This window comes from Corapipo altera, unplaced genomic scaffold (genome assembly GCF_003945725.1).
Source record: "Corapipo altera isolate COAL_440 unplaced genomic scaffold, ASM394572v1 61044, whole genome shotgun sequence".
NCBI lineage: Eukaryota > Metazoa > Chordata > Aves > Passeriformes > Pipridae > Corapipo > Corapipo altera.
Genome location: NW_020885018.1, coordinates 551480 through 579134, shown reverse-complemented (window position 1 = coordinate 579134; position 27655 = coordinate 551480). Strand labels below are relative to the sequence as shown.

Here is a 27655-nt window from a genome sequence, read left to right as displayed (position 1 = left end):
TACTGCTAAAAACAGCAATAAGAACCTCTAACAGTTTTAGAAATTGCTAGAAAGAAATTGTGTTGTTCATGAATTTCCATGCAGTCTTAGACTACTAGTCAGGAAGGTATTTTCAAAGTGATTTGGTATAAAAAGTTAATCCTGAACTTGAATTTCAAGTGGATTCCTATAACTTCATAAAGCTATGTCTATGCTTTCTGTCAAAACTGAAATTAAGTTTAATCAACAAATGCAACAAAAAGTATTCTAATGAAGACAAAAGGACAGTACCAAACCAGCAGGGTTAGAACTAAATTTAAAGCTAGAAGACACTTATGAAGAACTGATTCAAAATATGGGACAGTGAATATTCACCACTGAAAGACCACCCTGACACAGAATCTCATACATCATGGTCATTAATGCAAGATGCCATTGGGAAGGGCTGATATTCTCTAACACATCCAAATCACTAGTATGATCTTAAATTCTCATGCTAAGAAAGTTACTTCTCTCAGTGGCCATAATTAAAACATGGTCTTACAACAAATAAAAGGCACACAGTCTTCTAACATGGAGAAGTTAGTCACGAAGCAACTGTGAATGCCCATCTGGTATTTGCAAACTTTTTACACTTTTTAACAATGACTAAAATGTCAGTGAGCAAACAGGGCTTCAAACCACAATTCAGAGCATGCAATCCCACAGTAACTTAAACCCATTTAAATCAGAACTACTACAACAGAAATCTTTCTTACTAGTGATCACAAGCTCTGCTCTTTCCTGCACTAAGTTTTGCACATACTGTCACAAAATGAGTGAGCACAAAACCACTATCAGAAAACAAAATTATTAGTTCACTGTTGGATCAGTTCCTCAAACCAGTTTCCTGCTTGCTAAATGCCAGGAAACCAGTCACCTTTACCCTAGGATAAGCCACCAAACCCCTGTTGTCCCCAGCTACCATGCTGCCTGCCCCCTTTTTACTTTTTTGGTTTGGTTAAACTTAGATCAATCCTCTGATCAAGTTCAAATGTACCAGGAGATAGATAAGATCAATTCCTCCAGCAGTAATGCCAGTTTATGCTTTTACCATAAAAAGTATAGCTTTAACACTACTCTAAAAAGATGCATATATATATGTTTAGATTGGAATGGTCAATGTTTACTAAAAAATTTTTTTTCTGTGGTAATTCACAGTCAGCATTTTTTCTAACATTTCTATATGCCAACAAAAAAAGAACAAATGACTTGGCAGTAGCTCAATTAAATCTTCCAGTGAGTCTAAAGGAATAGACTTTCTTACAATCAATCAGCATATTGAACACAAAAGCAAATGATGAACATCAGGTAAATAACAAAATTACTGTCCTGCCTCATATAAAATCTCATAACATTTCTTCACATTCTTTTACACTTGGATCTACAAACAGTTGCCTAAGATATCAAGGCAGAATTGCTTATTCATTTCTGTTCCAGGAACCCAGGACTGGGGAACTATGTTTACAGTTGATTCCAATCAAAATTCCTGCAGCTACTAAGCTACTACTCTACCCAACGTAATTTTAAACAACGAACTACTTAAAATATGGTTTAGTTTCCTTTAACGCTGTAACTCTGATCAACTGTGTATTGTTAGGGGTTTTTTTCCTACTCTCCACCACACCTCCCACAGTTGACTAGGTTCATATTAGCCATCACTTATTAAATTTATATTTTTCTTTTCTGGAATTAATTCTAGAGAAGCCAACACATATCCAAGCAGATAGTGAGATTTTCTGTTTCCACTAAAACCCACTGGGAGTTCAAAACACTCATTATCAAACAATCACATCTTCACTCTGGTACCATCTATGCATAGAAAGAATTGTTCATCTTCTTCACAACATTTCTTCCCACAAAACAAAGGCACGCTATGTGGGAGCATGAGAAAGGTATATAGTATCACAACTCGGGACTAGTTGATTAACTTAATAATCTATTCTGTAGAAAATCCAGTTTGCTGAGCTTGCAGACCTAAATCCTTTCACTGCAACACAGTTGTTTTATTTTGAAATTCAGATTTTCACATTGACAGGTTTAAATTAGATGAAGACACTTTAAGGTTAAGAAAGAGGCTTAAGAACAACTAAAAGGAAAAGGAAATGTGGACTGGACGGGCAGGCAACACCTTAGATTTGCGCTTATCTCTGACTAGACAGTAATCAAACAGTCCTGGTCTCTGTTATGGAAATGCAGAGCCAGTCATCCACCCAGCAGATGCCAAGGTGACAGAGGCTTAAGCCTTACAAAGAAATAAGGAGGCTAAGTATAGAAAATTCATGTTCTAGGTATTCCGTATTACCAAAACAAACACTGAAGTTATATTCAATATATTATATTGACATCATATTTATATGATATATTACAATTCAAATGATTTTGTCTTATTAGTTATCATAAAGCTGGAAGCATTGAATCAGTTTCACAGTATACTGCATGTACTCTACTAACCATTTTTAGAATCATAGAATCGCTAAGGTTGGAAAAGACTTTTAAGATCAAGTCCAGCCATTGACCCAGCACCACTATACCATATCCCCAAGTGCCACATCCACATGCTTTTTGAAAACTTCTACTTTCTTGTAGTGAGGGGCCCAGAACTGACCCCGGTGCTGAGTACATGGGGACCATCACTTCCCTGGTCCTGCTGGTCACAGTATTTCTGATGCAAGCCAGGATGCCATTGGCCTTCTTGGCCACCTGGACACATACTGGCTCATGTCCAAACAGCTGTTGACCAGCACCCCCAGGTCCTTTTCTGCTGGGCAGCTTTCCAGCAACTCTGCCCCCAGCCTGTTGCACTGCATGGGATTGCTGTGACCCAAGTGCAGAACCTGGTACTTTGCCTTGTTGAACCTCACACAATTGGCCTCAGCCCACTGATCCAGCCTGTCCAGATCCTTCTGCAGAGCCTTCCTTCCCTCCAGCAATCAACACTCCAGCCCAACTTGGTGTCAACTGCAAATTTACTGAGGGTGCACTCGATCCTCTCAACCAGATTACTGATAAACAGAACCAGCCCCAATACTTAACCCTGGGGAACATCACTAGTGACCAGCCACCAGTGGGATTTAACTCCATTCACCACCACTCTCTGGGCCTGGCCATCCAGCCAGTTTTCTACCCAGCCAACAGTGTACCCATCTAAGCCATGAGTAGCCAGTTTCTCCAGGAGAATGTTGTGGGAGACAGCGTTAAAGCCTTTATTAAAGTTCAGGTAGACAACATCTATAGGCTTTCTCTCATCCACTAGGCAGGTCACCCTGCCATAGGGAGATCAGGTTGATCAAGCAGGACCTGCCTTTCATAGCCCCATGCTGGCTGGGCCTGATCACCTGGTTGTCCTGTACATGCCACATGACAGCACTCAAGATGATCTGCTCCATGACCTTCCCCAGCACCAAGGTCAGGTTGACAGGCCTGAAGTTCCCCAGATACTTCATCTGACCGTTCTTGTAGGTGGCTAGCCAGGACTGCTCATAAATGATTGAAAGGGACTTGGTGAGCACTTCTGTCAGCTCCCTCAGTACCCTTGGGTGGATCCCATCCAGGCCCATGGACTTGTGTGTGTCTAAGTGGTGTAGCAGTTTGCTGACCATTTGCCCTTGGATTATGTGGGCTTCATTCTGCTTCTTGTCCCCGTTTTCCAGCTCAGGGGGTTGGGTACCCTGAGAACAACCAGTCTTGTTATTAAAGACTGAGGCAAAGGCAGCATTAAGTACCTCAGCCTTTTCCTCATCCTTTGTCACTATATTTCCCCACACACCCAATTAAGGATATTCTCCTTGTCCCTCCTTTTGCTGCTGATATATTTATAGAAACATTTTTTATTCTCTTTTATGGCAGTAGCCAGATTAAGTTTTAGCTGGGCTTTGGTCCTTCTAATTTCCTCCCAACATTCTTGTAGTCCTCCAAGTTGCCTACCCCTTCTTCCAAAGTTAATACACTCTTTTTTTTCCTGAGTTCCAGCCAAAGTTCTTCGTTCAGCCAGGTCTGTGGTCTTCCCCACCGGCTTGTCTTTCAGCACATGGGGACAGCCTGCTCCTGCACCTTTAGGATTTCCTTCTTGAACAATGTCCAACCTTCCTGGGCCCCTTTGCCCTTCAGGACTGCCTCCCAAGGGACTCCATCAACCAGTTTCCTAAACATGTTAGTGTCTACAGCACCAAGATTGAAATACTCATTAGCAGGGGTTTTCCCCGTCAGTGAACATCATATTTTCACCACAGTGTCAATACCATTTCTGCTATTTTCAGTGCATATAATTTCTTAAAATTATATTGTTCTACAGTGAAGCAATAACACAATGGTCCAGCAAATATTCCCCTAGAAAGCAACCAGTAAGATAACCCTGAGCAGGTAGTTTAAAATAGAGAGAGAGAGAACGTTCCACAAATATCAGCTGACCCCTAGATTACTACACACATTGCATTAAACATTTTGGAAAAAGGGTTCTGTAGTGATTACCAGCCATCTATTTACTTGCAGCTGAAGTGCTTTATTCCACATTTGACTATTCTGTGTAACAGAAAAGAAAGACTACCAGATAAAATGACAGGAAGATTTTTATTATTATTTTTACTAATATCCAAAGAAAGGAGGTCATGCATCCCTGAAATACTGAGAAGTAAATTACACAACTTTATACAATTCCCTGCAGATTTCAAGGGTTTTGTCATGGTTTAGGACTGGCAGTCCCTAATTTAGTGCCCCCTCCCGTCCACTTGCTCTCCTCCCTCTGGTGGGAGATACAAAAGGCAGAGATTACTGGTTGAGATAAAACAATTTACTGGAAACAGCAATGAGATAAGAAAATCAACAGTAATAGTAACATTATTAATAACAAAAGTGTCCAAACAGAGAGTGATTTATATGCAAAAAAAGTGTTCACTGAACGACTTGGCACCTTGCAACCCCTGCGACAAATGGCAGGAGGGACCCTCCATCATCTTTTTTGCCCCCTCCTTCCCAGAAGCTAGAGTCCCTTACTTCAGTACACACACACCCCCCAGTGTCATGAGGTGGTATAGAATAACCTCCTAGCCACACCCACACGGCTCTCGGCTTTGCCCCTTCACAGCTACTGCAAAAAGTTAACTCTGTCCTGGTCAAAAAACAGGACAGGTTTGCATTATAAAATGTAATTAGATATTTCCTGACACAGAATACACACACTTGTAATATAGTGATACTGAAGTCAACCAGTTTATCACAGACAGTTGAAAACACTTCATTAAGATACTTTTCTCACATTAATGTACAGTCTAAAATACTTGGTAGAGAGATATAGTAATACTACGTACACTAGAGCATGGTGCTAATAACACCAAGGTTGTGGTTTTGATCCCCATGTGGGTCATTCACTTAAGAGTTGGACTCGATCCTTGTGGGTCCCTTCCAACTCAGAGTATTCTGTGATTCTGTGATTCTTCAGTCAGATAGGTCAGTGTTTTGGCTTAAGACATATGATATTCATGTAGAGACCAACAGCATATTGTTCATAAGGTTACGAAATAAAAAACAGACTGCATTTGAAATTAACCTATAGGTTAATTTCCAGCAATTTTAAGAAGTTCTACCTTTATAATTTCAGTATAAAGGATTATTTTATAAAACAAATAACTGAAATATTTACATTCCATCAACAGTGCTAACATACAAAAAAATTGTAGCTATGAACTGTACCACACCCTCCCCACAAGGCTACCTCTCTGCATATGCCATTTGGTATTTGCTGATTCACAGACACAACTGAGTCATTCTTGCAACCCTTTGGAAGCTACACGTCTTTGCATCTTTCCACTCCTTCACGATGCAGATCTGGAGACAATGAAGTTGGATGTGCCTGTCTTTGAATGCCTCATTACTGGATATTCCAAAGAAAAGAGCCCTTTGAAGGCAGAGATTTTCACCAATCAGACATTACTTAAGTACATTAGTTCTGCTATGCACTTCATCAATTTAACTCATTTAATACCCACTTCCCCACACAATCTGCACTGTACCTAAGTTACTCATTTTCATTCCTCTTCCTCTAAGAAGAAACAAGCCTCTTTCCGCTCCAACTCATGAAAATCCAAACCAACTACACATCCCTTAATTTTAAATAAAATCCTGTCATGGGTTGAAATTGGCCCCCCCTTGAGAGAGAGGGGGCTCAGAGGTGATTGGATGCTAGGGCAGTGTTCCCTGGAGAGCCAATCACCATCCATGTTGTTCGCTTCTGCTCAAAATCATATATACACAGCACCAGAAACTGTTGGCAGTCTTGGTGTCTTGCTGTTGGTGTCTGCTGCGTGTAGGTGGAGAAGGCCAGGGGGTGGCTGGACTCCTTCTCCCCCCTCCGGGGGAGAGAGGGGAGCCCTGCGGCCCCACTGACTCTGCCTGGGCCGGAGTTGGAGGCAGCATTTGGAGTGTGTGCTGTGAAGGAAGAAATTCGCAGCACCTGAGGTAAGAGGAGAGGCAAGCTTTGCAGCCAAGCCCTCTTCCCCCTCCTTTCTGCAGTTAAAGCTGTGGAGGGGGGCTTTTCTTTCCCTCCACTGTGAAGTGGAGGAGAGGCTCAGCATTGGGGCTGAGCCAAGAGATGGGCTGGAGGAGGAGGCCCGGCACTCAGGAGAAGAATCCCAGGCGAAATTGGAGACGGGCCAAGAGCTCGGGAGTTGCCTGCCGAAGCTGACCAGGGGCAGCCGAAAACTGACTTGGAGGACGCTTGATAAGCTGAACTACACTGCGGCAGCCTACCAACCGAGGTATGAGATTGAGAGGGAGAGATCACACAGCAGATCAAGGAGCAAGGACTCAAAGCTACTTTCTTGGACTTCGTGAGGAGAAAGATTGCAACAAACAGGCGGAGCTAGCTGAGGGGGGAGCGTTCGGGCCCAGAACACTCCCACGAGAGAGAGAGAGACTGGTTACATATCAGCCTTGAAAGGCTCTTCCTGGACTAAAGTTAAAGGGAGGGGCTAAAAGGACTGACAGAAATGTAAATATATATATATAGTTGCTTTTAGTTTGTACAGTATATTTATTTGTGTAAATAAATGTATATGCTTTCCCCTTCCCCTGTAGAAGCCTCTGGCCTGAAAGTTTCTCTCTGGTGTCAGGATAAATTGTGGGAAGGGGTGGGGGGAAGCCTGGAAATTGGATTTTGGATTTCTAATGTGGCTCAACTGCCACAAATCCATTATCAACACCTTTCCTACCTCTTCTATAGGATAGGATCAGAGTTGTACCTAAGACTCTGCAGTATTCTTTTTCCACAGTTCTTCTCATCAAACCCTCTATACCGGATTCCTTCTGTTACCAAAAAGCCTGTAAGGTGGCTTGTACTTTCTCTGATTGGCTACCGAAAACAGAAGGCAAGCCTGACAACCAGATTCACCCCAAAGAAACAGCACAAGTACACATCAAATTCTTTCCCGAGAGCTCTACAGATGGAATCTTGTACTCTCCTGCTGCCAAGGTACATCCTGTGGAGCCCAGCACGCTCCCACTGGCATGAGTTGATCTGGGAAAACAGCTCTCCATAGCCAGAGCACACCAGCCTGCTACACAGGAAATTACCATAAAAGTGATCTGTGTCAATTCTTTTAAGTTGTTCTGACACCAAGACATGACAAGGGGTAAGGGAGAGGAATGTACCTAAATTAAATGTGGCTGAAATGCTTATGAAATCAAAGGATAACCAACAAATGCTTAAAAAGAAGTGTTTAAAGAAGTAAATAGGAGAGTCCCATTTCAGGATATGAAATCATTGGTGCTAGTCCTGCACCAGTGCTACCATCTCACCTCTCACATGGCCACGTTTCCCACGGTCTGAAGGCCTGTCTCCTTGATTGTTGCCCACTCCATTCTCTTCAGCTTTAACTGCGGAGAGAGGACAGCTTAAGAGACTTATACATGAGACAGTATAGCCATCTGCTTAACCTTAATCTCAAAAGAAAAGGCAAGATTTTAAAGTCAGCTGGTTAATACATCTCAGTCACCCTTCTTCTTTGGAGCCTAGCTACAAGCAAGTTACGTTTACCTTGCACTAGACAATTAGGAAGTGTAAGTGTAGAAGACCCTTCTGGAAGAGTTATTACAAGGAGATGAGGATTTATTTCTCTTAAGAAAGCTTTCCTGCCTAGAAAGAGGCATCTATCCCAGAGACAGTTTTAGATGTTTTCTCCTCCCACATTCTAGAGAAGCTGACTCCCTGGGTACAAGAGAAGATGAGTTCTTGCAGACATGTCTGAAGACCCCATGGCGAGGGGGGCCAGGGACGATAAAAGCCAAAGAAGAACAGGGGGTGTGTCTTTCTTAGGCCTGGTGCAGTTTTTGTACCAAGTTGTTAAGTGTTCTTGACTTTGGAAATAAATTCTCCTAAATCCTTCCACTGCCTGGTATTTTGGGGGTACCTGCATGCATTTAACCTTTACAGGAAGCAAAATATCTAATAAGAGGGAAATGCCCCTCAGCAGATGCACTTCATTTGGGTTGGGTTTTTGGGGGGGAGAAAGGCAGTGTTTTGCAGCCTACACTAATAATTATGGTCTCACCTCTTTAATGAGGTAGGAAATAAAGCTGCCTCATACTATGCTTTCTCAATAACAGGCTGAGTGGCAACAGTGAAAGAATAACCAAGAACACCAACTCTTCTGTCTGCCAATACCACATATCCCTGTACAACCAGGGAAACTCAAAAGAACTCTCCTCTGTATTTAAATCAGAGGGATAACAACAGAGTGAAGATGAGGCATTAGAAAAGCACTGCACCTTAACTATTTAATGGAAAACTCCCGAGGAAGTACTCCAAAAGATGACTGGCTCTTTGAGGGAAAAAAAAGACTGGCCACTTGAAATTTTGCCCTGCACAACTTTTCCTAATGGCAGCAACAAAACCATTAATGCCCGGACTGGGAAGAGATATCAAGATTTGGTAACAACCTGAAAAAAATCTTTAATTCCAGTTTACAAAAAGAGACAAGCAGCATCTAGCTCTGGAAAAAATTTTGCCCCTCACTTTTATTTTGATGGATCTGATTTCAATGTTTCTAAGCATAGTTGTAAGTTTTATTACTATTTTTTCCTATCTTTGTCATTATTCTACAAAGATTCACAATGTCTGCACTGGCACAATACTTGAAGATTTTCCAATAATTAATTAGAAGAATTGGCTAATATTGTAAATATTTTTCCTGCTTTTAAGTGAAAAGTTAAACATATTTTTTTTATTCTGGTTTCTCTGCTCATCTATCAGTGTTGTGTATGGCCCTTACAGGCAATGTATATAGATAGCTTTGATACTGCTGATAAAACTTAAGCGAAAAAAGCAATGTGCATCCAATGGCGATCTAATGTGATGCTACCTACCTTGGAAACATCAGTTTTCTTTTGTACAACGCATTATTGCACCTGTATAAGCTGTAGAAAAAATTTAAATGTTTCAATCCACAAAGAACTTTCTGTGTTGTAGAAACTCACCTTTGGTTGGCTTATGAGTAACATATGCTAGAGAGTAATAATGATCCCAGTCTTTTCATTCCCCTTATAAAAAGATGAGAACATCTTCAGGTTCTCCCACTCATAAAAGGAGATGTAATCAAAGCTGGATAATTTTTTCATTAAAAGAAAAAAAAGTGTATCAGCTGTGCAGCAACATATTTGCTTTTCAAGCAGTCTTACAAAGAGTCAATTATAAAACTTAGAAAAAGAACAGCAATTTGTACAAGATCAATCAATCAAAAAAGGACAGAAATTTAAATTGAGTGTCTCTGAATAAACACAGACCATCCCAAAACCAAGTCACATTGACACATTGAGCATACCTGTTGCATAAACAGGTTATGATCCCTTTCAGTGCTGAGCTATAGCTTGGACAGACTTTATTCCATTAAGCATTTGCTCCTTACTCAGCCAGTTTCAGCTGCAAAAAAAGTTTCTGAATCTTTAAAAATGAACCCCTGTACGTACACTCTCGGCCACGGCTGCCTCCTCTTCCCCGTCTGTTGGAACTTCCCCATCTGCGGCTCATTTCTCTGTCCCCTCGTTTCTCTCTGTTCTCTTTGTTTTCCAAACCTTCCTTTCCAAGGCTTTTCTTCTTTCCCCCTACAGTCTCCCAAGAAGTCTATTTGGATAGAAGTAGATACAAAAATCAAAAAGGAAGAGACAGCTCTCAGTGCATACTTCTACCTCACACCCCTCCAGCTCATGGGAAAAAAACAGATATTTGCATAACATCACATATGTAAAACTTGCAAGCTACATTCACACAAATAGAAACATAAGCTGTATTTTTGGAAAGAGATGAAAAAAACCAAGTTTTAAAAGTTGGATTTTCTTATGGAATGTGAGAATCTCAAATATTTCTGGCTATAATGGCCTTTTACTAGTTCAAGGAAGCCTAGATACCACCACAACACAGAAAATCTGCAAAGCAAGCAACAGTTTCCCTCTCAACTACCTCCATAAATCTAGCAAGGGAGCATGTACAGATCTATCCTTTTCTCCAAAGGAAATGAAAAAATTATTATAAGCATCATTGAACAAGAGACTACTGAGAGTAAGTACATGGCTCGGGGGTAACCATTATCCAGATGTACTAGAATTCAAGTACCAAGAGATAGAATGACAAAACAATAACTTGGGAAGACTGGAGCTTTAGCTTTAATAATAAACTCCATCTTTAAAATAAATTCAGGGATCATATCAGCTCTATAGAAGTTGAAAATAAAACAACTAAAACACTCTCCAAGAATAGCACAGCAACTCATATTATACAATTGCATGGTTAGTCTATTGAGCCATTAGATGCAAAGGAAAGAAGAAAGGTATTATTTGCAAACCATTAAGATGGCAGATAGGTTTATGTATATGTCCCCATCTCTAGGAGTTTATAGTCTAGGTAAGATATTTGAGTGGTAAATTTGCATACACAAATGAGGTGGCACTACATAAAACCATAACCTCTGCCAGGCACCTGCAACCAACAAAAAAGGTTAGCTATCAATACTTTCAGGTTCTGTCCTATCTCAGAAAATCACAGAATATCCTGAGTTGGAAGGGACTCACAAGGACCATCGAGTCCAACTCTTAAATGAACGGCCCATACAGGGGTTGAACCCACAACCTTGGCATTATTAGCACCATGCTCTAACCAACTGACCTAATCTCAGGGTCAAGGTGAAGCGCGGACAGCACAGATTAGAAGTAGAAAACTACATATTTGAGCCACACCACGTTATTTGTGAGGCAGAAAACTGTTTCCCCAGTAACTATGTAACTGTATTACACACTAAAACACTTCTAAAGTTTTAGACATTTCACAGAAGAAAAAAAAAATACCTGCACTGACAACTGAAGAACCAAGTTATATAGTTCAGAATGCACTACTATTTCACTGATGGGCATGATGCCAAAAGATCTTCAACCATTTTAAGAAATACCCAAAACTGGATGAGTCTACAAAGCTTAAGAGGAAGCAGTCTCTCCTTAGTAAGGTTTTACATGATTTGGGAAGGATCAGTAAAAGAATGTCTATGAAAGCATTGGATCCACACTTTCCCAAAATATAATTTTGAGGAAAACCTCAAAAAGTTGGTCATGTCCTTTGAGATACATTATGGTGCTACCTTTGGGCACAGAAATCCATCATAGACTATTGAAGCCATCTCTTTTTGTAAGGGAGTTAACTGATTACAATTTCAGCTGAGGATGCCTGAGGCAACCCAAATGACAACTGTGGGCCTGACCTTCAAAAATATGTAACAGAAGCCTTCTTGCTGACCTGATCTTAGATGGAAAGAAGAATAATCTGAAAGGTCCCTTTTGTTCTATCTTGAAAGGTTTAGGAAGTAACACATGGTCAGGCATAAAATGGATCTTATACCTGTAGGAAGTTAAATGAATAGAAGTCTTGGCCAAAGAAACACGCCCTACTCTACTCTCATCCGCAAGCCTCTGTCTATCCAAAGCCAGACTGACACAACTGTTGCAAGTCTTCACAAAGACTAACAGTCACACAGCATAAAACCTTAAAGATCACAGCATTAAAAAAAAAAACCCAAAAACAAAACTGGTAGAGTACCAAAGAAATTATAAATAGACATTCTAGCTACCACTCCTTGTTCTTTTAATTCCTCAATTTGGATAGACTCTTTTTCTTCCAAATGAGGTAAAAAAACCTTCTAGAATATCAAAGTAGAGTGAAACTAGAAAAAGAGATTTGAGAATCTGCATTCAGAACTAGTACCACCTCTGCTTTCAACCTTACATCAAATCCACAGTTAAAATGTTCTGGAGTATAATGGTCTTCAAGTTAGAGGCCCACAAATTTGCATAAAGAAGAATAAATTTATTCACGCTCTGATGTGGACCCCTTCTAATTAATACTCCTTCCTTCTTGAGCCTTTCAAGTTCTCTGTATTTGTTCGAGTTGCATTTTGTCTACAAAGCGCAGTGGGTTCAGAGGGACTTGTCAAAAGAGCAGAACATATTGATATGTCCCTTCTAATTGATGAGTTCAGGAAGTTTCTTCCCTGTCATTGCTTAGAAAAAAATTGCTGAAGAAAGCATTTAAAACTCTCTATCAATCAGAAAACTATTTTAACTAGAAAATGGCAAATACAAAAAGTACAAGAGAACACAAAACCATCACCTTACCAACACAGATTTAATCAAGATGAGATGCTCTCTTCTATTCCCAACTTACCAATTTGTTCAGTATCATATATTACTGTGTTCTAGATGATCTCACCTCCGATAAATGAAAAGGGGATAGGAAAGAAAGTCCCCTCAGTCAGAACACTATATGTTCTAGATTTAAGGTGTGTGGGGGTAGGTTTCCTCAATAACAATAAGACAGACTACACATCCTAACAAATCACAGGAACTATTGAATATTCAACATTAAGAAAGGAAATCCAGGTTTCTTTCCCAATTTAGATGAGATGGAATCTAGTATACTGTCTTGGACAAACTGTAAGAAGTCCCTCCAGCAAAAGCTTCAACTGCAGCAAGATATTTTCCTGGTATCTCTTGGGATAGAAAATTGCTCAGTGCAACATTCTAAGTGACATTATTTGTTGGTATATACACATTGTTTAGTCTCCTCTTTCTGGTTTTGAATGAAGTCATGCAAATGAGCAACAGTGAATGGATACTTGTATCCTCTTCTGCTATTAGTAGCATTGTCAATGCAACTTTCAGATGTGGAAACCTCCTCCAACTTCAATACTGGCAATGCATACCTACAGCAGTTGCACAACTTAAAATATCTGCCTGCCCTTTAGGTTTATAAAGATTGTCCTTTGTGGCAAACACTTAGACTCAGGTCTCATGGTTGTGAGGTTCTACAAACATTGCAGCAAAAAACAGGTCTGTGTCTGACAGAGCAATGATTTCTGCTGCAGTTAAAATTGTTGCATGTAAATGAAAGCCAAAAGATTCTGCAAGAGACCAGCTAAACACCCTCAATGTTTTCAAGCTTCAGCCTACTCTAAGGTGAAGTAGAAAAGTTGTCCTGGTCTCCATTTCCTTCAAAAGAATTTGGAGACATGGAAATTGAAAGCTTCCAAAATATGACTTTCTCAATCACTTCTAAGAAGTAGAAACAGAAAGAATGGTTTAATAGGAAAGTAAAACCTTACCGTGTCTGAAATTCCTTCCAGCAATATGTTAATTGCTCTGTTCATGTCCCCATTACAATCATGTAGTGCCACTATGCACTCATCCTGGTTTTTCCCCGTCACTTCCATAAGCTGGCAGTAAGAGTCATATATTAAAATATCCAAATTATCTTCATAAGAAAACAAGAGTTAATACCACCACAGATTCCAAAAAAGTGCATAGCTACTGTGTCAGAGCAAAATAAAATACTAAATAAAGGTAAACACAAATTAAATGATAATCAAGAAAGCACTCTTTCACTTTTTTTTCCCCTTTAACATTATGCTTGGAGATTTCCTATGCAGAACTTAATTCTTATCCTTCCCACCAGCACAGCTACAGGCACTGTTGATGAGGGTACTTTGGCTTCAGGAAGTACAAGACTTCACTTCTGGCACATCAATAAAACAAGTTTATAACAACAAAAAGCACTTAATGCTTCAGAGGAGGTTTTACAAAGAAAAAGTAAAGACATTTGCTTGTCTGTTGCATGAATGCATTCAAGATAATTCTCCTTCTGGGTGTACTCCTCAGTTCTTTGTGAGTGGTGATGTGTTCACTAGGACAAAATCACCAATATCCACAGAAGAACAGGGACACAGATTCTCAATACTGCTTGAATTAATGGTCTCAGCCATAACTGGGTAAAGGAAGTTTGAGCACTTACACTCAGAAAACTCATCACGGTAGAGGAAATGGTGTGAGATTTCATTTTCATGGTGTAATTTATCATTTTAATGCATACACACATCTGGGAGGTCAGATTTTTTTTAAAATAATACCTAAATTTACCTTTAAGCTATGATTCTATGATTTTTACTTTTCCTGAAAAACAGACAGTATATTGGCAAACTCAGTTTACAAAGGTGACATTTTTCCCATGTGCATGTACATGTGGACAAGCTGAATGCACACTCTATTCTGACAATCATTAAGCATCAGGACCATACTAAAGAGATATAGTCTGGAAGAGATTAGCACAGATGAGTTTTGGCTTAAAAACCACCAAAGGAAAATACACCAGTATAACTATATAGTCATAGCTATATTGCCACACAGATTCTTGAAAACAGACTTTACAGTGCAGTAAGAGCACCTTTTTCTAGTTAAACTTCTGTCCTTATGAAGAAGGTTTCATCTAAATCAGAAACAGATGCTCTAGCTCCAAAACACAAGTCAGTTTTGTTGCAGGGCATAAAAACTCTGTACCATAAGAAACATACTTGTTTCACTTTATCTTCAAAATCTGCATCATTCTTATCATAGATCATCTGAGCAAAGCGAATCTGTTCTGCTGTTGCCTGAAAAACAAATACATCCAATAAAGTTCACAAAAATAAACTATATTTTTTAGAAGTATCTCCTAGTTATCACAGAATCACAGAGTATTCTAAGTGTGAAGGGACGCATGAGGATCACCAAAGTCCAACTCCTGGCCCTGCACAAGACACCCCAACAATCCCACCATGCGCCTGAGAGTGTTGTCCAAACGCTTCTTGAACTCAGAGAAGCTTGGTGCTGTGACCACTGCCCTGGGGAGCCTGTTCCAGTGCTCAACCACTCTCTGGGGGAAGAATATTTTTCTAATATCCAACCTAAACCTCCCCTGACACAACTTCAGGCCATTCCCTCAGGTCCTGTCACTGGTCACTAGAGAGTGTCCCTTTATTTTTTTCTCTCAAGGTTCTCAAAAAGAACATACACAATGAGCACAGAGGTGCTACAGGGAAGGGATTAATATCTCCTCTATGCCCATTTCATAGTTAAAAAGTTAGCTAAAACAGAAGTAATTTCAACATGTTCCAACATGTTGGAACCACAGTTAAAGGTCACCACATAGAGAAGACAACCACATAATGAAATCGAATTTACCACAGAAACTTGCACTTTGATATTACTTTTATTTAGTATCTACCACTGCAGAGATAGAGTTCTATCATAACAAACTGGCAATGGCATTTCTAAATTAACCATATCTGATGATGCCTGCTCACATCACCTTGTGACTCTCCCAACAACCACCTGACTGTAGTTTTATGAGCACTTAAAGAGGCTGAGTCATGCCTCAAGATTCTGCTTGTGAATGGTTGCACTTATTTTCTTTATAACTGAATACCAGTCTCTGAAAACTGCTAAAGAATCTTGCTATTGATGAAATATTTGGTGCTTCTGTGACGTTTCTGGACAACAAAGCCATGCTGGGAACTTCTCCAACAGTTGAAATACTAAAATGGATGGATGCAGTAAAGAGACATAAACCCAAATAGGCTATGGCTGCCCCAGAGGAAAAAATTCTAAAGCACTAATGTCACATCATACAGGCCACTCATCATAGTGCAGCATCTGCAGCCTACTTGAACTGCACTCCCATGAAAATACCATATGCTACATAAACCTGGACCTCATTTGATTTCTGCTCAAACAGAAGAGGCTCATGCTAGAGAAGGTTGATACTGAAGAGAGCCAGGACCCAAAATGTGAGTTGATGTGCTGTGGAAGACTTCATTATTGAGAAGGGTACCACATCATCCCCTGAAATTCTTGACAGAAAGGATTCATCCTGGGCAGTCTCACTTCACAGGATACACACATGAAATTCTGTGCCTCATGAGTTCAGACTTCATCAGTTTCAAACTGCTTCGCTTTTGGAGTTTACCACAAATGCAAGCTCTAGAGGAGGTCTCCAAGTGTAAATCCTGAGAAGAGTCTAAAAAAATTACTCCATCATACAACATCAGCTACTTATTTGCTGAGAAGTTACTGCAGCTGTCCCAGTTCCTTGAGGGAAATGATACTTGCTTTCCTCAATGTCCCAAGACAATTAGATAAGTACTTCACATTTTCAAAGTGCCATGTTGACAGCTTCCTATGTCACTCGGTAACACAGAGAGCCTGCTCTGGAGTTTCCTGTGCCAGCCCTGATGCCACCCTCCAGCAGAGAGCAAAAATAAAAGGTCTGCTGGTTTCAGAAATTAAATCCTCTTGATCCATCTTCTTGCTCTGACTTCAGCCTCCTCATGCCCACAGTAACTTTTTAGCTAGTGAAAAGATATCCAGAATAAAAACATTCAATGTAATTTCTGTAGAGACATGACAGGATATTTGACCAGAAACAGGAAACCATTAAGATTCCTTTTTCCATAAACCAATTTTTTCAAGTCCATGTTAGAAGAGAAAAATATACAAACTTTATAACACTTTTAAATGAGTAACAATATCTTTAGTTTTCCTGTGTAAGGAGAAAGCTTAGAAACACAGTCAGGTGCAGTATCACTAACATTTGTGCCAGTGGATTGCACACAGATAGAACTGAAGATTCAGAAGAAAAAAAAAAAAAACAACAAAACCCCACAAGATGTATTTACTACACAAACACCAAATCAGTGTCAAAAAAATTTGTTTGGTTTTTTTCCAGTGAGTGTTTCTTCTTTGTTTTTAAGGCACCATTGTTACAAGTGACTTCCTAGTATCCTATAAAAGAGTATAATTAAGTTTCAATTGCAACTAAGAAAATGGTAGCATTTTAAGACAGCTAAAACTTTACTCAAGTTTACAAGATAATCTTTGCAGCATAACACAGTGAAGGAAATTTTTAACAACTTCGAACTACCAGAAAACAGAAATGTGCAAAACACAAAGTGACAGTAATAGGCCCGGATCTTATAATAAAATGGTATGTTTATTATCCAGAAACAATGAAAAAGAACTGTGATGTAATTTCTTAAAAAAATTATGATCAATGTGATTATGACAATGAAATCTCCATTTGAGAAAGTAATATCATTCTACATTCAAAAAATGAATCAGTGGTAATTGAACAGTAAAATCCCACATTTTTGTTAACCTGTAAAGCATAAGGAGGGAGGTCCATCCGATATCTTAACAATAAAACTACATGGTGCGCTAAAACATAACTGCTGTATATTAAATAACCATCTTTTCCACTGAAATGACTAAACCAATATCTACTATGCTAGAGGTAGAATAAGTGGACAAAGCGCAGTAAAAGGTCTGTAAGACAATGCTTAAAATCAATAAATCACATCAGTTGACAAGGTCCCCTAGTGATACTCAGTGCAACCTCCCACTGAGAGCATGTCCCATCAGAGAAGCTGCTTGGGGCCAGACAGAGATCCCACAACCTCTCTAATCCATGCCTGTGTTCATGGTTGATATGGTTTGAAGTTGGCTCCCTGCCAAGTCTCCAAACCTTACCACAAGAAGTGTGTCCCATCCCCCCCCCCCCTTCCCCCCCCAAACCTCAGGGAGAAGAGGGAGAAAAAACAACTAAGAAAACACAAAACGAGAGAGAGACAGTTAAAGTGATATATATAAATATATTTACACTTATGTTACAATTATATACAATTGAAATATATACAATTTCACAAGGGAAAGGGAAGGGGGGAAGGGAAAAGGAACAAAACCAAAATAAAATATATATATATCCCAATTAGTAGTCCAATATCTATCCACTAAAAGAGTTAGCAAAGAAATATCTCACTACTCTCCTTGGGACAACCGAGAGTCGCTCTGGAACGATCGCTGGCAACCTCCGCCTCCCAAGGTTGACAAGGCCTTACCAGGCCTCGCTCCCCAACACAGCAGACTCAACAGCAGGGAACCTGCACCTCCAAGCCGCCGGAAGGAAAGAGAGCGAAGGCCTTTCCTCCTTTCTTCTTATAGTCTGGTTTACGTAAAAATCGTAGGGAATACTGGGTAAAATCTGGGCCCTTCCTTGGTTACAAACTGGTCACCAAGGAAGGTCTAGCCCAAACTACCACAATGGTAAACAATTTTTTTCCTTTCAACAGCTGGAATTTCCAGTGTTCAAACTTGTGCAGTTGTCTCTGAGGTTGGTTTCACCTAGTTTAACCTTTTCTATACCCTTTCATGAGGTATCTGAATAGAAGACACAACCTGGCCTTGCCTTCTTAGGGATGACCAAATCCAGTTCCCTCAGCCACCACTCATTCATCCTGTGCTCCAGCCTCTCAACCATCTTCACAGCTCCTCACTGGACTTGCTCCCATTTGCCAATGTCTGCCTTGTGCCAGGGAACCCAAAACTGGACAGAGTACTCCACTGCTGTCTTGCAAACATCAAAAAAGGAGAACCCATCACTTCTGTCAATCTGCTCGTTATACCTCCTGCAGACTTACTTGTTATAAAGCAAAAACAAATTCAACTTCATCTATTGAAAGTCACTTTCTAAACCCACACATTAGCATGAATCATCACTATGCAAAGCACTGTAACACAAGGAGATAAGGGCTTGAGGTCACATAATATTGTACAAAACAGAAGAGTCCCTTAATGTTAAAGATCAGTCTAGAAAACAATAAGACGATTTCCCAGGGGAGCACCTCTAGATTGAGAACTGAGGCAATTCTTGAGGGGAGACCTCATCACAGTCTACAACTTCCTCATGAGGGGAAGAGGGGGGCAGGCACTGATCTCTTCTCTGTGGTGACCAGTGACAGGACCCAAGGGAATGGTCTGAAGTTGTGTCAGGGGAGGTTTAGGTTGGATATTAGAAAAAGGTTCTTCACCCAGAGGGTGGTTGGGTGCTGGAACAGGCTCCCCAGGGAAGCGGTCACAGCCCAAAACCTGCCAGAACTCAAGGAGCGTTTGGACAATGCTCTCAGGCACACTGTGCAGGGCCAGGAGTTGAACTTTGATGATCCTTGTGGGTCCTTTCCAACTCGGCATGTTCTGTGATTCTGTGTGAATTGAATATAAATTTGAGAAGTACCTAACAAGAGAATAATGAGTTGCCAGGAGCAGAGACATTTTGCACTCTGTAACACAGGCAAGCACACAACTTTGCTGCTGAGAACCAAGACAATGGAGTAAGAGCTTAATTTCAATCTCTCAGATATTCAAAATAATTTCAGTCTGCTAGTGAAAACCCATCTTCATTTCACTTTGTGAAGGCACTGCACAAGAAGTTTAGGATTTTGTGATTTGCAAATATGCTGCATCATGCTATAGAACACAACATGCATCTAACAAAACTTTTCCCGCCCACCCGAATTCCTTAATTGACCAGAAATCTTCTAGCATCATGAAGCTGGCATATGAAAGAGCTGAGCTCTAAAGACACTAAGGTCACAGGACAGAAATCCTGACAGGGACAGGCATAGAATTCCTCACTATCAATAAATGTTGCTGAAGAACGCAAAGCTCCTCCAGAGACAATTAAAGCAAGATATCAAACATAGTCTTCCAAATTAGACCGTGATATCCCCCCCACCTTTTCTCAGTTTTTACTGACTTACAGAAGAAAAGCATATCATTGCATGCTCACTTTAAACTCAAAGAAGATTATATGGTAGCACATACCTGTACTACTTGTTTCTGTGGTTGTGTTGGCTGTGTGGTTGAAATTTGCATTTTGTCCCGAGTGCCCCGGGTACGTTCACTGCTCACCGAAGTCATCATATACAGTATATACAAAACAATGTATGTACAAAATAGAAAATCTGAAAGGAAAAAAAAAGAGTTAAGGCAGGGTACTGATTTGATACCCATATAACATACAAATGTAGTAGCTTGAACTCTTCCTGCCTTTACCACAAACTCTATACAAAGACTCCTGAGAAAGTAGCTTTAATACACTATTATTGAATTTATTGAAATCTTTACAGTAAAGGAGGAAATAAAGTAAATAAAAAGCATTTTTGTCAGCTGACTGGGATCTGTCTAGATCTCTACTTCCAGACAACATCAAAATCTCACAGGTTTTCCCAGTTATTTAACATATAGACTTTTCTATCTGTTACTCGACTGAAATTCTAGCTCCAGCTGTATCACTCCTTAAATTTCTTTAATGTCTGCTGTCTTGTTTTGATGCCTGGAATTTAACCACTCTCATACCCACTCAGAATGCTAACACAGAAGTCACATTCATAAACTAGGCTGTTCCTTTCTTGTCTATCATTAAACTGTTTTCCTGCACATAAACATGAGGTCATGGTCAATGCCCACTCTACTTCTTACCTCTCATTTATAAGAGAAATTATGATCCTGAATTAGAGAACTATACCTCTATGTATTGGGTCTGGTTGAGTTGCAGTTCATTTCCCCACAGTAGCCCGCACAGTGCTGTGTTTTGCATTGGCAGTTAGAAGGGTGCTGATAACACACCGGTGTTTTGGCTACTGCTGAGCACAGCATCAGCACTGTAACATTCCTTCCTTAGCTAAGGGCAAGATCCTGAGAGGGGACCCAAGTAGGCCAGCTGACCCAAACTGACCAAAGGGATGTTCCAGACCATAGGACGTCAGCTCAGATATAAAAGTTGAGGCAAGGAGCAGGAAGGTGGGCATTCATTGTCTAATGGTTGCCTGCTGAGAAACCTTCCCAAGCCCTGCTTCTCGGGAGTGGCCGACCATCACTGCTCATGGGAAGTAGAGAATAAACCCTGCTATCTTTCACTTCTGTGAGCGCAAGCTTCACTTTGCTTTTTGCTTTAAATAAACTGTCTCATCTCAACCCACGAGTTGTTTTCTTTTTTCCCACCTTGCTTTCTCTCCCCTGTCCCTCTGGGGAGTGATAGAGTGGCTGGGTGGGCACCTGGTATCCAGCCAAGGTCAACCCACCACACTCAACCCAAACTAGCTTAGGAATTTAGCGGTCTCTGACATTTGTAAGGAGTTGTATCCTAATCAACTAAGGAATTTATGTTTTCCTGGACTTTGCCATTTTGATTAGTTTAGTGTCAGTAAATGAAGATAAAAAACTCGAGTTAATTGAAAAATGTTGAGTGGTGCACCTAGAGGAAATTAACTCAAGAAGGTCTGCACACTCCAGAAAGCTTAATCAATAGAAAGTTTTTTGCTAAGAAGCAAATTCAGTAAAGAATTGTTTAAATAGAGAAGAGACTTAGATTAACTAGTGATGAATGTAAGCATCTTAGTGATAGCTAGAACAATCAGATACGAGGCTAGAGGTCAGCAAAATTAATCACACATGCTAGGGAACCTGCCAATGTGGGCCAGGTCACTCAAAGGACACGAGGAAGACTTCGACGATGAGGAAGTCAGAAGCCCCCTTTCGAGCCCCCTCCTCACATTCTTGCCAGAAAAAGGATGCTAGACGGCAGTCTTGCTCCATGAAAGAACATCAAGATGAAACCAGAGAATGGGTTTATGATGTAATGGGGTGGGTGGATCTTTGGAAGGAAGTTTCAGATGTTACAATGTATTTAAATCCTGGAAAACTGTATCAAAATGGGCACGTATAGTGAATTATTCCTCATGACTCCCAGCATGCTGCATTAAAGGAATGTCCAATTCAATGACACTTTGTCGTTGGATTTGATTACTGTGTTTCATTCCTTACCTTTAAATACAGTCTCTGAAGCCAATATTTTTATGTTCTCGCTCATGCTTAAAGAAATTATTTACAAAACTATCTATTACCCTGCTTTAAACATACCTTGGTTGTATGGCAACAAAGAAAACAAGAAAAACCACACCCTTGCACACCAGTACTATCCCATTTGTGGCAGTCAGTTTTCATTCTCATTCATCCTCTACCATTAATTTGAAACAAGAAATTTATTATTTCTCCTGTGTTTTCACAACATCTAAACTGATGCCTTAAGCCCCTAATGTTTTTTTATTTCTTTTAATATTTGTAAGACTTGTAAGTTTTATAAGCAGTGAAAGTAGAAACCCTCTCTTCTTTGCCCTTGTTCCTTTCCCTTTTCCCTGTAGCACCCTTGTTTACACATTCCTTAACCCTCTTACCCCATTCTATGCTCCCCATATCAACCCTACTCCTGAATCCAATAGAAATGTTTAGTCTTTTGTCAAGGTTAGGCCTAGACAGTTGACAGAACAGCATATCTGGGCCTAAACCACAGAATGAAGTCAAGAATTAGATAACTATGTACCCTTTGTGCTCTGATGATGATGAAGATGGGATGAATGGAGGGTCCCGAAATGCACCCCAGACTCATTTTCAGGGGGTGGACCCCGGGGCGGTCCAGAGGAAAGGCCACAGGGTGGATACATCTGGGATTGGATGGATGATGTTATAAAATGTAACCTCTCGGGCACAGGGGCACGCGCGCGTCTGGTAACATCTTAGCCTTGGCAAATAAAACCCTTTCTTATCTCACCCCTAATTAACTGCTCCGGAGATTTTTTCAGCACCTAAATCCCACGGCAACAAAACCAAGGTTAATTGACAAGCATGGTTTATAGTAGTAATGATAATTGGAAAGAGATCTCTCGACTGGTCAAAACAGTCACGTCAACTGCCTGCTTTCTGTCCCATGACGCTGGGAAGTAAAACCTGCAAATTTAGGGAACTAAGGACAACCTACAAGTGGTGTACCTGGGCAGAAGGAGCTGTGCAAACAAGCAGCAAAGTGCTTTTACTGCATCCCTGTGGTTTATTAATGTAATATAATAAAGCACGACTCAGCAGCTCAGATGGTAAGCAGTCAAACTTGTTATTTAAAGGAAAATGCCACCTTATATACCCTTCAGGGAGTATTTGATTTGCCTAGACCCAATCACAGTAGAACACATTGTCCATGTGTGTCAGTGTACTTCTGGAGACTACAAGACCCAGAATGCTTCACCCTGCATCCCTGGGGTACACCTCCTACACAGTCTAGATGTATGAACATGCCTCAGCACAAAACTTGTCAGGGCAGAAGCTTTGGTGCAAGCTGGCTAGCACCGAATTTGGTGCACAATAATGCTCATATGAAAACTGAGCACACTGCTGTGATTGTATGGACAAGGATGTGTTCAATACCCAATTGCTCACTAGCATTCACAAGGAACGAGCCATCATCATCATGGCCAGGCTTCCCGAACGAAGATTTGAGAAGGATTCTATCCACACTTGCTACAAGCACGCGGATGGCTAAAAAGGCCAATGCGAGACAGACAAGTCCGGTTGCAAAAGGCACAGTGGAGTCTCCTTAGGCGGTATTGGCAAGACATGGTTCTTTCTGCATTGCCTTTTCTCCTCAAGAATGATTCTGCGTGTGTTGTCAAAAGAAGCAGCAGCATTATGTACAGTGTGTCTCCATGTCTCCCGATTAGAGGCCAGAGTAGACCAATGATGGTGATCAGTGTGGTCAAAGCTGAGATATTGTTTCAGGGAGTCCTTGTATCTCCTCTTCGGGGCTCCTCTCTTCTGGCAGCCAGTGGCAAGTTCACCACAGAGTACGATCTTAGGAAGGCAGTAGTCCTTCATCCTTGAGACGTGTCCTGCCCAACGCAGCTGTGTTCTCAGCAACATGGTCTCAATACTCATAACCGCTGTCTATTCAAGAATAGACGCATTAGTCACGTAATCAGTCCAGTGGATGTTTAGGATTGTACGGAGGCAGAGCTGATGGAAGTGTTCTAAGAGTTGCAAGTGGTGGTGGTAAACGACCCATGATTCAGACCCATATAAAAGAGTAGACAGTACGATGGCTCTGTCAACACTAATCTTGGTACTTTTCTTCAGGTGTTTATTACACCAAACTCTTTTATGAAGCTTTCCGAAAGCTCTATATGCCTTTGCTAACCTGTTGTCTATCTCTTTGTCAATCTTACTGTCCGAGGAGATGATGCTTCCCAGATAATTAAACTGTTGGACTGACTTGAGATCTGATTTGCCAATGATGATGTGGGAATGATGGAAGGTTTCCTGAGGTGCAGGTTGGTAGAAAACTTCTGTCTTCTTCAAGTTGACTTCCAGACCAAAAAGCTCAGCAGCCTCTGCAAAGCAGGATGTTAAACGCTGCAGAGTTGCTTCTGTGTGGGCCACATATCAGTCATCAGCATAAAGCAGTTCCTGGACAAGATGGTTTAAAGTCTTAGTATGGGCCTTCAGTCGCCTTAGGTTGAATAGGCTTCCATCGGTTTGATATCGGATGTAGATACCGTCTTCTTCATTGAGGTCTGCCGTGGTCCTTTGGAGTATCATGCTGAAGAAGATTGTGAATAGAGTTGGTGCAAGAACGCAACCTTGTTTCACACCACTGGTTATTAGAAAGGGCTCAGAAAGTGCGTTGCCATATCTGACTTGGCCGTGCTGATCCTCATGGAGTGAGATGATCATTTTGAGGAACTTGGGGGGACATCCTAATCGTTCCAAAATCTGCCACAGACCTTTTCTGCTCACAGTGTCAAAAGCTTTGGTGAAATCAACAAAAGTTACATTGTCCTTTATTCTGTTCCCTACACTTCTCTTGCAGTTGACTGAGGTGCTCCTATTGGCTCTGAAACCACATTGGCTTTCAGGTAGAATTCCTTCTGTGATAGCAGGTATTAATCTGTTCAAAAGTATTCTTGCAAGGATTTTACCAGCAATGGAGAGCAGAGTAATACCTCGGTAGTTTGAACAGTCTGATTTAACTCCTTTCTTCTTATACAAGGTGGTGATGACTGCGTCATGAAGGTCTGATGGTAGTTCGCCTAGTTCCCAACAGCGCGCCACGAACTCGTGAAATTTAGCATGGAGTGCAAGGCCCCCATGCTTCCAGACTTCAGGTGGGATTCCATCAACCCCAGCTGCCTTGCCAGTCTTCACCTGCTGTATGGTCTTAAGAGTTTCTCCCATAGTAGGGGCAACATCCAATTCATTTTTCACCGGTTGTTGTAAGATGGACTGAATTGTTGAGTCTTGAACGACACAGTTGGTACTGAAAAGAGTCTGAAAATGTTCGGACCATCGATTCAGAATGGAAATTTTATCTGTGAGAAGCATTTGACCATCTGCACAGAGTAAAGGGCTTTGAACCTGATGTGTAGGTCCGTACACTGCTTTCAAAGCCTCATAGAATCCTCTGTAATCACCTGAATCTGCGCATAATTGACAAACTTCGCTGAGAGCAGCAATGTCGATGTTGAGACGTGATAGTTCATGGGCAATTAGGGCAGAGCGATGCTCAGGACGACCACTATCCACAGTATCGAGCATGGTTCTGATGTTCCAGCATGCTAGTGTCAATTTGAACACACCTTTAAAGGCAGGTGTATGCCTTTGACTCTTTATCTTTATTTGACCGCTTCAGAAGATGCCCGTTGGCCACAGTTAACCAACTGGGTGAAGGGTGGAGATGAGCTTTGGTTAGGTCACCTTTTCTAGGCCCCTCTCCGTGTGGAGCAAGCAGTGCTCTCCTTGAAAAAGGCTGCTTGGTCATTCAGGATGCTGCTGAAAGAGATTGTCATCCCTAGGGTCAGTCTCAAGTGACCAGTGTCCTAAACCGCCTGCATGCAGGGTTGGGTCTGAGGTTTTCAGTGCACCTTATCACCTGCCGTTTCAACCCTCACCTGTCGCTACAGGGCTTTACAAATGTGGATATATCCTTCGAGTCTGCGCAGTGGATTTTTTAGGTGAGGCACAGCATGTGCAGAACTGGTCCCACCCTTTACTCCTAAGATTCATCTGCCAGGGCCTAGCAAGCTTGGACGGTGGCAGCGAGGTCCTCAGGACGTAGGTATAATTAGAGTATCCTTCTCTTGGATGGATGGCCTTACAGGGTTAAGCGAGCTCCATCTGCCAGGGTTTGGAATTAGAGTTGTCCTTCTCCTAGGATGACTGCCGGAAGGCTAGCGAGCCCATCCTGCCCATGGACACATTTTATCTGACCCTTCAGTTTTGACCTGTCTGGCATAGGAGACCCTGCTGAAGGCATGTACCACTGCCAGCACAGCTCGCAACCTCATAAGGGCACACAAGCTTCTCCCCCACTAAAATGATTTGGATGAGCCTTTCTCTCCCTACTTTTTCCCCCCAGTCGCCTACACTCAAACCCAAGGACATTCCCTTGCCCTAAACACCCTTCCAAGACACTATAATTCCAAAACAAACCATTCCTGGGCAGAAGCCCAGCACATCCCACCCTCACTACAACAATGCTGGAACAGGGAGCGATCCTGACACACACCTGGGCGGGACAGGCACACAGATAAGGGGTCCCCGCACCTATCCCACAGCCCCAGTCCAGCCTAAAGCCCCCAACTCCAGAAAAACACACCCTAACCTTAACCCCCCCCATGTCACCACAGGCCAGGTCTTTCCTCACACCGCACACCCACGGCCCTCCAAACGAGACTTCCCCGCCTGCCCTTCCGCTGGTCCGAGGATCCCACAGTCCCACCTGGCCCCCTCCCCCAAACAGGACTGCCCCACCCACCCTCCCGCCGGTCCGGGGATCTCTCAGGCCCACCCGACTCCCTCCCAGTATCCTCCCGGCCCGACCCGACCCGGCCTGGCCCCGCAACCTGGCGACCATCCTCTATGGCAGGCGGCCAAGGAATGGGTACTCAACAATTAAAGTATCAGTCAGCTCATCATGATTTGAGCCTACCACAATAAGCAATGAAAAACATAAAAACAAACACCCTTAATAGAGAACATGACAGAGAGCACTAACCTCTCTGAAAGACAAGCTAATAGCTTCACTTATGATTGTCTGGAATTAGCCTACTGTGTTTTAAGATATCTTAACTCCACTGGGTCTCAATTTGCTATTGGAGCCTTGTTTGTTTTTCAGGATGAAAGGATACTTTAAGGAAAAGGGCATGCACAAAAATATCTGAAACACTCCTGGGGGGATTAAGTGGCACACCTGTGGAAACAGAGCCCAAATAACCTGAACCTGATTTTTAAAGAATATCCTCATCTTGCTGACCATGCAGCCCATGAGCAGCACAATTTGATAACAGGTCTGAAGCAGAAAACCAGCGAAAGTCAAAGCCTCTTCCTGGCAGCAATATAAACTTGCACTTGCTTCAGACAACCATGGAAACACTATATAAACAATTTTCCCCTTTTTAAAGTTACCAAAACCAAAAGTTATTTCCCTGCTACCTCAGCTGCTGAGGCTGCGGTTCTCCCTCTGCCCAGGGGAGGAGAAGGGAAAAGCAGCTAGGAGCTGTCTACTCTCTTTTTTTTCTCGACTCCCTACAGCTGCAGCTGCCAACTCCCTCGCCTTTGAAAATGAGGGGGGGGGGGGGGGGGG

General features: G+C 41.6%; 1 protein-coding gene across 1 annotated transcript in view; it reads right to left on the bottom strand.

Moving 5' to 3' along the window:
• The window catches only part of LOC113959007 (ubiquitin-associated protein 2-like), a 125096-nt gene extending 104984 nt beyond the window's left edge, over positions 1–20112 (bottom strand). The window contains exons 1-5 of the mRNA XM_027667692.1: positions 20014–20112; positions 14892–14969; positions 13650–13760; positions 9976–10129; positions 7810–7887 (exon numbers count right to left, since the gene is read on the bottom strand). Of these exons, the coding sequence (XP_027523493.1) occupies positions 7810–7887; positions 9976–10129; positions 13650–13760; positions 14892–14969; positions 20014–20112 (520 nt within the window). The remainder of the gene's footprint in view (positions 1–7809; positions 7888–9975; positions 10130–13649; positions 13761–14891; positions 14970–20013) is intronic.
• Positions 20113–27655: the final 7543 nt, after the last annotated feature.